Raw genomic sequence first — 15,159 nt, forward strand, 5'->3', positions numbered from 1 at the left:
TCTCTCTACCTGGACAGTGATTTTCATGGTATTGTAGTAAGAACACCAGATTTAAAGTCAGAATGCTTTTGCTTGATTCTTGATTCTGTTTACTAGTCTGTGCCAGAAAAGGGTCATAGAGCCTCCCTGAGCCTGAGTTTCCTTATCTGTAAAATGAGGATAATATTTACCTCATAGAATTATTATGCAGATAAAAAGAAAAATGTGTTTGAAAGCAGTAGATGTCCTGCATTTTATTTATTTATTTATTTATAAATGTATTTATTTTATTTTTGGCTGTGTTGGGTCTTTGTTGCAGCGAGCGGGCTTCTCATTGCAGTGGTGTCTTTTGTTGCGGAACATGGGCTGTAGGTGCGCAGGCTTCAGTAGTTGTGGCTCGCAGGCTCTAGAGCGCAGGCCCAGTAGTTGTAGCACATGGGCTTAGTTGCTCCACGGCATGTGGGATCTTCCCGGACCAGGGCTCGAACCCATGTCCCCTGCATTGGCAGGTGGCTTCTTAACCACTGTGCCACTAGGGAAGCCCCTGCATCTTAAAATATATCCATATTCAGCAGTGAAAAAGAACAAATTACTTATAGACATGCAACAAGATGGATGACGTTCAAAAGCATCATGTTAAGTGCCAGGAGCCAAAAACCACATACCATATGATTCCATTTATATGACATTCCAGAAAAGGAAAAACTAGAGGGACATAACATCAGTGGTTGCCAGGGGTTGGATGTTGGGGGAGAGAATTGAAACAAGGGAGCTTTTTTGAGATGATGGAAATGTTCTATATTCTGATTGTTTGATGGTTACACAACTGTATATGTTTGTCAAAACTCACAGGAATGTACATCTCAAAAGGGTGAATTTTACTGTGAGTAAATTATACATCAACAAAGTTGACTTTTAAAAACTCGAAGCAAAAAATGTTCTACAATATAATTTGTTACATATATAGTTCTTTAGGACAGGATCTTATGGACTGAGCACTCAATCAATAAATAAGCTAGTCCAAATTTTTGGCTTCAGTGCCATGTTTTTCACATATGATTTTCTGCTAATATATCATGCTCATCCATTTGCAGCTTTAAAGTTTCTTTAATTGGAAAGGTACTGAGCACTTCCCTTCTAAAAAGGTCAAGTATTGCTTTGCCTTAAGGAACAAGGGAAGTCACCAAGAGAATGATGAGGCAGGGCTGGACTATCAAATAACCTAGAAGCACAGACATATCTGGAAAGTGGAGGGGGGTTGGGGGGATTCCTGCTTTGGTCGCCAAACGGGAGAAGCAGTACAAGCCTACGAGATGTCATATGTCAATAACGGATGTTATCTTGGTTTGGAGGGAATTTCCAACTCGATCGTTTAATATTAGTCAGACTTCTGTAGTTAAGGACGGCCTAACATTAGCTTAATTAAAACACCAGTCAGATACACGTGAAGGCAAAGCCGTGCGAGTCTCGGCTCAGGCTGGCGGGGACCGTCAGCGCTCAGAGGAGGTCAGCTCCCTGGGCGCTCCCCCCACCCGGCAGGCGAACCCCTTTCTTATTGGCCACTGCCTGGCCGCCTCGGGCGCCCATTGGCCGGCCCCGACGCCTGCTTCTATAAGAGGCGGGCAGCGCGAGGCTGTGGGCTGACCCAGCTCCCTGCTAGCGGCGCCCGAGGTGAGTGGGGTGGCCCCTTCCCACCGGGACCAGGGACCACCGTCGCGGATTTGGGGGCACTGGGCTGGCTCGAGGAAGAGGCAGGGTCATCCTCCAGGAGGTAATGCCCGTGGGGAGCTGGGCCTGGGAAATCAAAGTGGTACTCCTGTGGTCACTCACTCTTCTTTCCTCCTACCCTCTGGTGAGAAAAGACACTATTTTTGAGGGCCTCCCGTGTGCCAGAAACAGGCTCTTTACATGTCATCTGATTTCACCTCCCCAGCAAACCCTGTGAGGTAGATAGCTCTTGAATTTTACAGATGAGGAAACTGAGGTTCAGACTTGAACCCAAGTCAGTGTGATTCCTCTATGCTAGCAGAAACAGACACGTTCTTCCTTCTCTTCTCTGTCAAATGGCAACATCTCCTTTTTCCTTCTCCTCCTGTAAAGGGAAGCTTCCCTTAGACACCCCCAAAGAAAAGGGAGTCTCTGAGGCAAAGCTTTTCAGCACCACATCTCCTCACCTCCACCCCACCATGGGACTAAGAGCTGGGGTGCAAGGTTACAACTGACAAAGAGGCATAGGACCTAGTAGTTCAGATCCTGTTAATAGTCAAGGTAAGTTTAACCTTGCCTCTGACCATTTGGTTTTCAGGAGTTTAAAATTAACTCCCCACTGATGCTCTACTCTAGTTGACTTGGGGGAAGAAGACTAGAGTCGAACTTTCTAGCCCAGTGAAAGTTTGTGCCTGTCAATTAATTCTCAAAGAAGGATGGAATTCACTTATTTGGTTTAAAAGTAGAAGTGAGCACAGCTTAAATTAACTATAAATGGTTCTGTAAAGCTATAATCTGTGGCCTATGAATCTGATCACTGGAGCTCATTTGTACACGTATTATTATCATATTAGATTATCTTCAGGCAGGGATGTATCTTCTATTTCCACTTTCTTTGCTGGTGCCATTATTTCCTGGAATAATGCTTTTCATGTTTTCTTTTATATTTCATCTTTACTTTCATCCTCTTTCCCTTCCCCCATTCAGAAAAGAAAATCAAGATTCTCTGGAGGATTCTCTCCTTTCACACCAGTCTTTCCCAAAGCTTTTAGTTCTGTCTTCAAACATCATCCATGCTTTCAAAATACTTTAATTCGATAGTGCTTTGTGCTTCCTAGATCATAGAAATTTAAATTACACTGTTACTGATTAAACTAAGGGGAGAAAAGAGTTAGTCAATTGACCTCTACTATATTAAGGGGCTATTGATCTTCTGACCGACTTCTTGGTATGTGTTCCTTATTTCCAATGGCAGGTCCTGCACACCAGTGCATCTTTAGTCAGGTCAGGAAATTCGATAGGAGAATGACTCCCAGCCTCTCACAGAAAAAGGGGAAGTACCAGCTGGCATTGGCCTATTAGAGTATTGCTTTAAAAGTAAAATATATACTTCTTCATGAGACATGGATCCAAACAAGTGTGACCTATTGGACACTTCATAGCCTTTTATCTTACCAGGCTAGTACTGTGGGTTTTGCCCCTGAAGGAGTAGGAGGGGGTAGGTAGCCGGAAGAGGGAAAGGGAAAAAAGTGATGGAGGAAATGCTGAGGTTCTGAAAGGGGTTTGGGAGTAACGATAAAGACAGAATAAAGATGCTTCATAAGTTCTGTCTATCAGGCCAAGCTGTGGCCAAATTTTAGTAAAGGTCAAAGCCTTGTGCTCTTAAGCTTATTTTGGGGTGGGTGTGGGGGAGGGGTGAGAATTCTTTTCTTCTAGTTTCTAAGCAGAAGTTCCTTTTGAGAAACTTCATTCTTACATTGACTTAACAAGAGGGATAGGAATATTTCCAAATCTCAATGTAAAATGCCTTACTCATCATAAATATTCCGTTCGTGTATCCTTCACCTTCCTTTGCCCCCAACCATTAGGGAAATGTTGGTAGCAAAACTAGATCCATTTTAGAACCAGGGGAAAAAGAGAATTATGAACCCCAAAAGGTTGGAGTTAGATTAGCCATGACTATTAGTACCTTCTTTTAATGGCTCCTGCCAGGGGAGCTTAAAGGTCAGTTTTGAAATGTGAAAGAAAATCTTGATATAGTTTTATATGAAGAGCATTCTAAGCTCTGAGGGATCGTTGAAGGATGAACTATCAGGAGATCTGAAATTCTGTTGGTGTTACCACTGACTGGCAAAAATCACTTTTCTTTCCTGTTCTCTGATCCTTGCTCCCAGTTGTTAAAGTTTGCTTACATTATGAAAATAGTGGTAGAACAGGAAATAGGTTATATTTGCAGAATCCTTTTACTTCAGCGTGTTATGGTGACAATATGAGGGAAAATGGGGACTCAGTAAATATAGGCTGATTCAGTAAATTGTACTTTGGAGTCTTCATCTGTTTGTTTGCAAGAGAATTGCTAAATTATTCACTTGAGATTTGGAACTTAATACACTTTAGGGGTTTCATAATAAATAAACTAATGAAACTGAAAATCACCTTAAGACAAAAGAATACTTAAATTTTATGTCATAACACAACCTTTCCATGTGCTTGTTACTATAAGAAATAGGTTTATAACTATCTTGTGAATGCTTAATTCCCAGGGTAAGAAAAATTTTTAGCCAGGAAAGTTTAGAATGTCCACTTTATTACATTTAACATTTTCTTTTTTTGAAGATCGGGAAATTTGGGATGCACTTCCCATTATTAGAGCTAATATTTATTGAGTACTTAGTGTAGGTCAGCATCGGTTCTAAGGGTTTCATATATTATACTCCTCCTCCTTATAGCCGCGAAATTGGTGCTAATTAGCCTCCATCCAATTTTGCAAATAAGGAAATTAATGCACATAGAAATTATAGCTTGCCTACATGGATTTGTAGTTGGATTTATTACTAGCAATTTGCTTTATTATTTTACATCTCTCTTATTGTTGGCAACTGTATACTATAGGACAAAGTCACCCATACTCTGGAAGAAAAAAAAAGTGCATGGTCTTTGAGGGATAGTTAGACACGTAAGAAATGTTTCCAAAGGTTTTCACATCTCCAAAAGCATTTTAAGAATGCGTATCTGAGACCATCCCTGAATTTTTAGCCCCAGAGCCACCAATTCAGAATTTCCTGTGTATAATTAAGTTTACCTTAAGAAACGGTCAATTCCTTTGAAGCTGAAAATCTCTCTTAGGATGTCTTGCTTCCCATCCATAAATCTCTTCTGCTCAGAGACTTAGGGATGGGCCAGAAGTCATCTCTAATCATCTTCAGAATCTCGTGGGATATTGGTCACGGGGTTGGGAAGTAGGTGGGGTTTCGTGTGCTCCTCAGATATCATAGCCGGGATCTCAGGATACCGTTCTCTTCTCCTTATTTGGCCTTACTGGAAAGTCAGTCTCTCCTCCTCCCCTTCCCTCATAATAAATCTGTGAATTCCTTGGAGGCAAACAGTCTTCTTTGTTTTTTAATCTTTACTGCCCTAACACTGACTATGGTATGTAAATGTGCTTGGGTTGAAATTTCATTTGTTTTACCATTAGTAATCATTTGAATCACAGAAAAATCCACATTATTATTAAGTTTAACTGGTCATTTGGTTTTAAAGCATTTGACACAGAGATTGTTTTAGTTGTAGAGAATAAATTGACACAATTAGAAATATCTAAGCAGTTTTGATTTTAAACTCAATGAATCAATAAGTATTTGTTAAATTTTGAATTATATATCTCAGTCTCTTCTTGGTACCTGAAATAGCCTAGTTTCCTCTGTGGGGAAAACACCAGAATACCAAGTCACATTATGTGTTTTAAAATGTATAAGGGAGTTTTTGGATGCCATGGGTTTCGGTTAACTGTTTGGTTACTTTGCTGTATTAGAAAAGTTAGGTAGTGTGCCCAAGGTCATACACTGACAAATGTTAGACAGTGATTAGATATCTCCTTACACTGTTTTGCAGTGTAAATAAGTGGTTGAGAGATGCCAAAGTAGATATCTAGTTCATCTGAGAAGTCAGCTTTCAACTAGATCCCAGGAATTTTGTTCTGCTTTCTGCCTTTCTGAACATTTTTAGGGTAATTCTTGTGAAATTAGATCCATATGTTAACATTCATATTTCCAAGGACATAGTTTTATTTTTTTATTTTTTTTTATTTTTTTTATACATCTTTATTGGAGTATAATTGCTTCACAATTCTGTGTTATTTTCTGTTGTACAACAAAGTGAATCAGCCATATGCACACATATATCCCCAAATCCCCTTCCTCTTAAGCCTCCCTCCCACTGTCCCTATCCCACCCCTCTAGGTGGTCACGAAGCAGTGAGCTGATCTCCCTGTGCTATGCTGCTGCTTCCCACTAACTATCTGTTTTACATTTGGTAGTGTATATATGTCAATGCCACTCTCTCACTTCATCCCAGCTTACCCTTCCCCCACCCCCGAAGGACACAGTTTTAAGTATGTGTTCTTACATTCTCTAGCTGTGTGACCATGGACAGGTTAGTTAGTTTCTCTGAGCTTCAGTTTTCTCATTTATAAAATGAATATAATTCCTATCCCCCTCCACCAAGATTTTATGAGAATTATATGGGATAATATTAGTGCATGATATATATAGACATTTGACAAATATCAGTTCCCTTACCCACCTCTTGGTTTGCTAAGAATGGATGGAATCTTGTTATCATAGAGTGGGAATTTCTTTCTTATCTCCATACTCTCTGAATTTATATGTAGAAGTCCTTCAACTTAGTATGTGCCTGATAAATATTTGTTAAACTAAATTCCAAAGCTATCAGAAAGACCAAATTCTGAAACAGAAAACTGTATTCCATTGGCAAATTTAGTAGCAGACTATTGTTTATTACCATACAGTTGAAAATTACTGAGCCATATTTGGTACTTTGTACCCTCTATCAAGCCAGATAGGGCTCTTGGGGATGCCTCTTATAAGGTACCCCAAACGTTATACAGTATGGGTTAAGAAAAAGGCTTTATGGCAGAAAGAGAAAACTCACGATAGTTCTCTGGTCAGAAGGACAGAAATTCATGAAGCTCCTCATTTTGATCATCCTATAGAAAAGCATTTCAAAGCCAGGAATTTAGCTTAATGGAAAACTACCTTGTCCTAACTTTTCTCATTTAGCCTTTGATCAGACTTGCCATGGTCCTGAGATGGTTATTTGGATGTGCATAGAAGATCAAGTCCAAACTCCTCTGCATTAACTGCAGAGACTTTTGAAGGATCTGGCCCCACTTACCTTGCCTACATGATCCCTCATTGATCTGTGGCTGGTCACCTCCTCATCCTTTGTCTTTCACCTCCTCATGGACTCTTTCCTCTCTTTTTCTTTAAGACCTAATTCAAACACATCTTCAGTGAAGCACCTCTGAACACGTACCAGAATAATTAATCTAGCCACTGCCATCACGCCACCATCTGTGTTCCCTGTTACGGTGCTTATCCTTCGCAGTCATTCTCTTTCTATGAGACTTTTAATTCCCTGAGGGTAGGGACCATGTCTGTAATCAGTCTTTCCTTCATTTATTCAATCAGTGACATCTATCCAGTCCCTGTTATGTGCAGAGACTGTGCTAGGTACTCACAATGGTGCATAAAAGCATACGTGGTCTCTGCCCCCACAGAGCACACAGGCTAGTTGAAGAGACAGACACAACCATATACAGAGCTACAGCTGCACCTGCGACTGTTATTATGAATGGGAAGTATCTGGTGCCATGAGAACCAACACTAGGGGTTGACTTGGGGGGGGGGTCAGGGAAGGCTTCCACCAGTAAGGGATATTTGAACTGCAGGGGACTGGAACACAGTCTATCTGGCTTCAAGCCCTCGCCATCCTACTATACCTGCTCTAAAGGCCTGGATCAACAGATGAGAGCAGGTGGAAGGCAGTGAGATCGGTTATGTCAATTTAAGTTGTTAAAGGTTAACTCCACTAGAACAACAACATGAAACTGGGCAATTAGGGAGAATTAATAACCCAAAGAAAACTAATAACCATAAATCTTCAATATGCTGTTTCCATTTATTAATCCAAATCTTACTTCTCAAGTATCTATTTCTCAATTGAGAGTCACCAGTACAAAGTTACCGTACCCTACATCTATCCCCCACAATATCCTCACCTCCCCTATAAAGAAGATGTGGTACATATGTATAATGGAATATTACCCAGCGATAAAGAGGAACAAAACTGGCTCATTTGTAGAGATGTGGATGGACCTAGAGTCTGTCCTATAGAGTGAAGTAAGTCAGAAAGAGAAAAACAAATATCGTATATTAATGCATATATGTGGAATCTAGAAAAATGGTACAGATGAACCTATATGCAGGGCAGGAATGGAAATGCAGACATAGAGAACAGACGTGTGGACATGGGGGGAAGGAGAGGGTGGGATGAATTGGGAGATTAGGTTTGACATAAATACAGTACCATGTGTAAAATAGATAGCTAGTGGGAACCTGCCGTATAGCACAGGGAGCTCAGCTAGGTGCTCTGTGAGGACCTAGATGGGTGGGATGGGGGTGGGGAGGGAGGTCCAAGAGGGAGGGGATAGATGTATACATATAGCTGATTCACTTCACTGTACAGCAGAAACTAACACAACATTGTAAAGCAATTACACTCCAATAAAAAAATAAATAAAAAATTTAAAAAAGGAAAAAAAATCCTCATTTCCCCCAACACACACACACATGCACACACACACACACACACACATACACACTTGGCACTTGTAGGCCAATACTAAAAAGGCTTCACGGCCAATGGCCTAGGGGATTCCACAGTCAGAGAGAAAGTAGATACTTACATGGAACCAGAATTCTCTGGGCTAGCAGCTATTCTTCTACTCCACCTGTGTCCAGAGCTGTCCAGGCTCTTAAATTTACAAATGAAATGGGAGGCCTTGTCCCTGTTCTGAAGAAGCTTGCTGTCTTGTTAGAAGACATGTCACATATATGAGTGACACATTTGAGGAAGCCATTCAAGACCCAGTATAAACACAATGAACAAATGGCAAGGATGTGGAGAAAAGGTAACCCTTCTGCACTGTTGGTGGGAATGTAAAGTGGTGCAGCCACTATGGAAAACAGTATGGATGTTCCTCAAAAAACTAAAAATAGACTTACCATATGATCCAGAAATTCCTCTTGGGTTTATACCCAAAGAAAGTGAAAACACTAATTCAAAAAGATACATGCATCCCAGTGTTCGTAGCAGCATTATTTATAATAGCCAATATATGGAAGCAACCTAAGTGTCCATCAACAGATGAATGGATAAAGAAAATGTGTGTATGTATACATGCATATATATGCATACATATATATACACACACACAATGGAATATCACACAGCCATAAAAAAGAATGAAATTCTGACATTTGTAACAACATGGATGGACCCAGAGGGTATTATGCTTAGTGAAATAAGTCAGACAGAGAAAGACAAATGCTGTATGTTATCACTTATATGTGGAATCTAAAAAATGAAACAAGTGAATGAATATAACAAGAAGAATCAGACTTACAGATATAGAAAACAAACTGGTGGTTACCAGTGGGGAGAGAGGAGGATGAAGGGGCAAAATAGGGGTAGGAGATTAAGAGGTACAAATTACTATGTATAAAATGGATAAGCTACAAGGATTATATTGTACAGCACAGGGAATATAGCCAATATTTTATAATAACTTTAAATGTAATATAATCTATAAAAATATTGAATCACTATGTTGTACATCTGAAACTAAAAATAAGACCCAGTATAATAAAGTGCTAAAATTGTAAGGGGAGAGGAGGTAGGCTTTCATACAGAAAGAGTGCCCAGTTCGGGCCACAACAGTCAGGAAGACTGCAAGAAACCCATGGGCTTGAGTCATGCCTGAAAGGATTGGATTAGAAAAAAAAGGAAATTACTAACATGTATTGTATGCCTTTTATATTCTAGGCACATGCTAGGCAATGTTTTAGCTTATTGTGGTCTCATTACAGTTTTGCAAAGTATATATGTACATCCATGTTTTACAGGTGAGGAAACTAAAACTTGGTTAATGTTATCAGATATTGTCTGAGTTTCAAATATTATCTGTGCTACCAAATATTGTCTACATTGTACAACTTTTTTTTTTTAGAACTTTCTCTCTATTTTCATACTTTATTTTTAGAGACGTACACCAAATTCATCATGATTGAAGACAATAAGGAAAACAAAGATCATTCCTTAGAAAAGGGAAGAGCAACTCTCATTTTTTCCTTAAAGAATGAAGTTGGAGGGCTTATAAAAGCACTGAAAATCTTCCAGGTAAGCAGTCTCTGTATTTCTGCATAAAACTGTTATAAAATGGGTCTGTAAGATTATTTGTAAATTCTTCAGAGGTGGACTACAGAAATGTTTTAAACACTTAAATTTCTAAAATACTGCTCGATTCTATCAAATGGGCAAAGGATACAAATAATTTATAGAAGAGGATGTACAAATAACTAATAAAGAAATGGGGGAGGAAAGATTCACTTTACAGATTTTGAAGAAGCAAATTTTAATTTTATTTTAATTAAATGAAATATTGAAATTTTAATGATATTATTTAATGGTACATTAATAATATATTAAATGCTATTTTTTTATATAGCAAAATAACAAAGATTCTACAATTATACTACTCCCTACTGTCAAAGCTTCAATGCATTTGGCCCTTAAATACACCTTTAGTGTGAGGGAAAATTGATGTGATGTGTAGGGAAACAATCTGGTAATACGTATTGTGAGTTTAAAATGTTCACATATTTTGACCCAGTAATTTTACTTCCATAAATCTATCCTAAGGAAATCAGGGTCAGTCAGTTAGAACAGGAATTTTTACTGAGTACTTACTAAGTGCAGCGTGTCCTGCTAGATATGAAGGTGTGTACCCTAACAAAGCAGACACAGTTCCAGCCCTCACAGTTGTGTATAATCTAGTGGAGAAGACAGACACTAAACAAATAATTTCAGTAAACAAATGATTACATGTGTGTAAACTGACCTGAAAGAGAAGTACCAGGTACTATGATAGCATTGAACTGTGACACCTAACCCAGTTGAAGAGACACAAAGATTTATTTATAGGAATTAAAAAATTATAAACAAACTACTTGTCCTAAGGTATGGGACAGGTTAAATTATACTACTAGAACATCATTGGTATTAAGCTTGTAGGCTCTGAAGGCAGGCCACCTGAGTTCAAATCCTTGCTCTGTCACTTATTGGCTGTGTGATGGTGGGCAAATTAATTAGCCTCTCTGCGTTTCACCTTAGCATCTATAAAATGAGGACCCTACCTACCTCACAGGGTCACTGTGAGAACTAATAAAATTAATATATTTCAAGTGCTTAGGATAGTTCAAAGTAAATTATCAATAAATGTTAGCTATTTAGAAATCAAATTTATATCCATATGATATACTATTAAATGGCAGTTTGAAAATAATATTTCAAAGAATTTAAAATTCTAAATAGAACAAATAGTCTAGAAGAGTTTGTGATAAAAAGCACCAGTTTTTTACCCAGCACCTCAGTTCCACTCCCTAGAGGCAATCTCTTTTAACTATTTCTGTTCTTTAGTTCTTTTAGTGGTGAATTTATAATGTCTAAATATTGTCCTGATCTCTCTCTGAATTATCAATTTACATGATACTTATTTACTCTCTATTGTGAATGATACTGATACTGATACTTCTGTCCCTTCTTCCTCCTTCTCTTCCCCATATTTGATAATTACGTGATTACTGCAAGCTCTTCTTTTGATTACCTTGGAGTCTTTAAATAGTATACCTATATTTCTTCCATCAACTTTCTTTTTTATTTTGTCTTTAATCAAATAATACTTGTGCATGGTTTAAAAAGTCAACCCCACACTATAAAGCTTATAAAGAAAATAGCAGTCTTCTGCTTCATCTCTCTTCATTCCTAAATTCCATTTAATTTTTATGTTGACCTAGGTGCAGAGGGTTGAGCTAATCACACTCCTTAAATCATGTGGACACTGTCATCACTGATGGATACAGCCTCCTCCTGTTTTATTCCATCTCCATTTCTCTCTTCTGATAGACAACTGCTCTGATACGTTTGATCTACACACTGAATTGTTTTTTATGTTACTTAGAATCTATGTTGAGGTTTCGCATGTGCATGGATTGGTAATTTATATAAATGTTATTGTACATACACTTTTTCTTGTACTCAGCACTGTGTTTTGAAGACCTACCGTGCTGCTACATAGCCATCTCATTCGTTCTTCTGACTGCTGCAATGGTGTTGTGGGCGTGAATCCACCTATTTTTACTCATCCTCTGCCTATAGGGGGCAACCATCTTCAACGCTTTTAATTATATTTTCTCGTAGTAGTGTCCATATTTATAAACAATATGCTTATTCTGCTGCTATTCCTTGGTTTTTCCATTTGTAGATATTAGCTATTGATTTTCTCCAGCGGAAGTGAAGGGTTAGCTTCCTTGGCACAGCTCGCTTTCCAGCGGCCCCTCAACTTCCCTTCCCCCCATCTTCACAACGTAGTTATGCCCCAATTTTTGGCTATATCAGTCTTCAGTGTTTTCATTATGAAGATGATGTAAATCTTGTTCAAAGAAGAGCCATATTATCCATTATTCTGACTCTTCTTTTCTCGTACAACAGGATTACAACATAGTTTTTAAGGGCATAGACTATGGAGCTAGACAGCCTGAGTTTGAATTCCAGCTCTTACACTGATTAGCTGTGTGCGTTTGGGCAAACTGCTTAACCTCTCTGTGCCTCTGTTGCTGTAATTGAAATATCTGATAAGGAATGTCTCACTTGTTACTTTAACTCTACCTGAATTTTCCTAGACCTTCTTGACTAAACTTTTCTTCCAGGTAAGAAGAAAAGAAGCTAAATAACTTTTAAGTTATTTAATTACATTTCCTCACCAAATTCCATCAAGTTTTTCATTTTGATAGCACTCAATTTTAGATTACTTTAGGAAGAATTGACATTTTGTGTCTTTTTCTCCAAAAACATAATTTATAGCTTTATATTTATTCAAGTCATCATTTGGAAAATATTTATGAATGTACTCTTATTCTAAAAATTCATAAGAAATAGATTCAATAAAACTCTCCTTTACTCCTGATCAATTCCAATATATTTTATAACTGGCTCTCGTATTGATTCCATGATAGATTCTACATTCCAGGATAAACCCTGCCTATTCCAATTTCCCAACATCCCTGACATTCACTCTCCTTTCTTATTTATCAAGTTAATGTTCCCTGATAATTATCTCATTCTTACCTTTGCTCATACAAGTTCCTCCTGTTTGGAATCTTACTTCTTCCCTTTGTCTTCCTATTCTATCTATTTTATAAGACTCACCTCAGTTCCTATCTGCTCCATAGAACCTTCTACCTTCTCAAACTCCTGATGTTTTTTCCCGTTTCTGAAAATCTTCTGCGCCTGAACACTCACTATTTGTATTTTCTCTTAGTCTTTCATGTGTTAGTCAACTAGATTGTAAACTACTTGTACGTCTTGCCCTTCTTTGTATGCTTCACAGCCATTACTTGGCTACACAGGTGTTCACTAAGTTAATTTAGATTCATCTGGTTAGTATTGGAGATCATCTACTCTAACTTTCTCGTTTTTTAGATGAAGAAAACTGTTGGGTGACTGGTTCTTATGTTTCATGATTATGTCACCAGGGCTTTTCCTCAGCACCCAGATTGGTAAGAGAAGATACCTTCCCCCCGACAGGTTTCCACACATGGCACCCCACAGCTCAGGCTGGCACGCGCAGAGATCAGAAGTAGCAATCTGATTCAGCTGGTGACTGAGTTTGTAGCTTAAGATATTGGAGGTATTAAATATTCCATGTTCAAGCTGTTCATCTAATTGTATTAAATGCATTATTGCAAAGGAGACTTTTCTTTTTAAAGGACTAATACTAGATCACTTTAAAAAAAAAACCTAGCCTTTATTTGTGAGAATTTTCAAAGGGTTCTTTTTATCTAGGAGACTAAGTCTTTTGATTTGAAGGCCAATCAGTTCTGGCAACCTGAGGGACTTTCTACTTGGTGTTAACTTAATTAGATTCTGGAGGGTGTGATGAATTTTTCAAACTTTTTTTGAATAGTACCTAATATTCAGGGGGAATTATTTTGCTGTTGATGGCACTAAAAACAGCCTTTTTTCCCTTTGGCTATTATGACAAGTGATGAGACTGATTTCTAGTGGTAATGGAAGTAATCTGCTCAGAGACTATAACCATTTGAGGCAGTCATGTATAATCTTCATCCTCTGCTTTCCACAGGAGAAACATGTGAACCTGTTACATATTGAGTCCCGAAAATCAAAGAGAAGAAACTCAGAGTTTGAGATTTTTGTTGATTGTGATATCAATAGAGAACAATTGAATGATATTTTTCATCTGTTGAAGTCTCATACTAATATTCTCTCTGTGAATCTACCAGATAATTTTACTGTGAAGGAAGATGGTAAGTTTGAAAAGTGAAAATACTACTCAGAAGATTAAGTTCATAATGTGTGTCCTATCTTATGTTTAGCTTGAAGGCATGAAAGTAAAAATAAAACACTGTCTATTCAAATTGCTTACAATCTGATAATGAAGAAGATACAAAATGTAATTGCTCAAAATGCTAAAGAAAAATTATAAAGCAACATTTTATCAAGGGCGAGAGAAGTGAAAAGGAAAACTTAAGTACAAGAAAGAATTTAGAATAGTTAGAAATCCATTGTTATCTCAATTTCCAAATCATCAGGCATTTCTTGATTTCACAAACCTCCAATTCCCAATCCCTGAGCACTTAGTAACTCTTACAGGGCAGATACCTAGCAGATATTAAGTGAACATTTGAATTTGTTGAGAATGTTGACAATTACTGACAACTATGATGTGAAATACTCTATATATGCAATACAACATTCTTCCTTGTCCTCACTTCCACCAAAACCAAGTGGAAAGCTTCTAAGTTTTCAGATACTCAGGTAGCACAGAGATAATCTAAAATCTTATACTGTGAAAAAATCCTTGCAGTTTACTTGGGGCAAGAGACAAATGGATAAATCAGTCACATTTTATATATGGTACTCAATTTAAAATAATCCCCTCAGATTATGTCACAATATTTGGGTGTAATCAGGGCTGATATTCATCTGTTATGTATTCATATGGCTGTATAAGGTATTAAAATATCAAGATTCTACATCCACGTCTGGCTGGCAGATAGCTTTTCCCCTGAGTCCCTTAAGTGCTCCTCACCATGCCTGAAACCCATGTGCCCCCAGTTCTCCCCTAGGAGTCCTATGCCCACCACAAACAACTAGAGGATTAACACCTGATAGAGCAGGAGCCTGGGACTCTGCTTGTGTCTATTTTGAGTGATTGGTGCCCCTGTTGTTTTGTTGCTAAATCTCTTGAATATCACTTCTGGGTATGTTAGAGCATTAAACTGGAGCAAGAAGAATTGAGTCCTAGTCCTCTCT

The 15,159-nt window shown here is 38.2% G+C and overlaps 1 protein-coding gene across 2 annotated transcripts in view; it reads left to right on the top strand.

Moving 5' to 3' along the window:
• Window positions 1-1,631: 1,631 nt before the first annotated feature.
• The window catches only part of TPH1 (tryptophan hydroxylase 1), a 28,024-nt gene continuing 14,496 nt past the window's right edge, over window positions 1,632-15,159 (top strand). Inside the window, exons 1-3 of one of the 2 annotated variants that reach the window (XM_007174852.2) lie at window positions 1,632-1,650; window positions 9,809-9,945; window positions 13,967-14,150. In XM_007174852.2, the coding sequence (XP_007174914.1) occupies window positions 9,829-9,945; window positions 13,967-14,150 (301 nt within the window). In that variant the 5' untranslated portion in view covers window positions 1,632-1,650; window positions 9,809-9,828. Of the gene's footprint in view, window positions 1,651-1,717; window positions 1,751-9,808; window positions 9,946-13,966; window positions 14,151-15,159 lie in introns of those variants that run through there. The other variant, XM_007174851.2, reaches the window with a different exon arrangement.

Source organism: Balaenoptera acutorostrata, chromosome 9 (assembly GCF_949987535.1).
Source record: "Balaenoptera acutorostrata chromosome 9, mBalAcu1.1, whole genome shotgun sequence".
Taxonomy (NCBI): Eukaryota; Metazoa; Chordata; class Mammalia; order Artiodactyla; family Balaenopteridae; genus Balaenoptera; species Balaenoptera acutorostrata.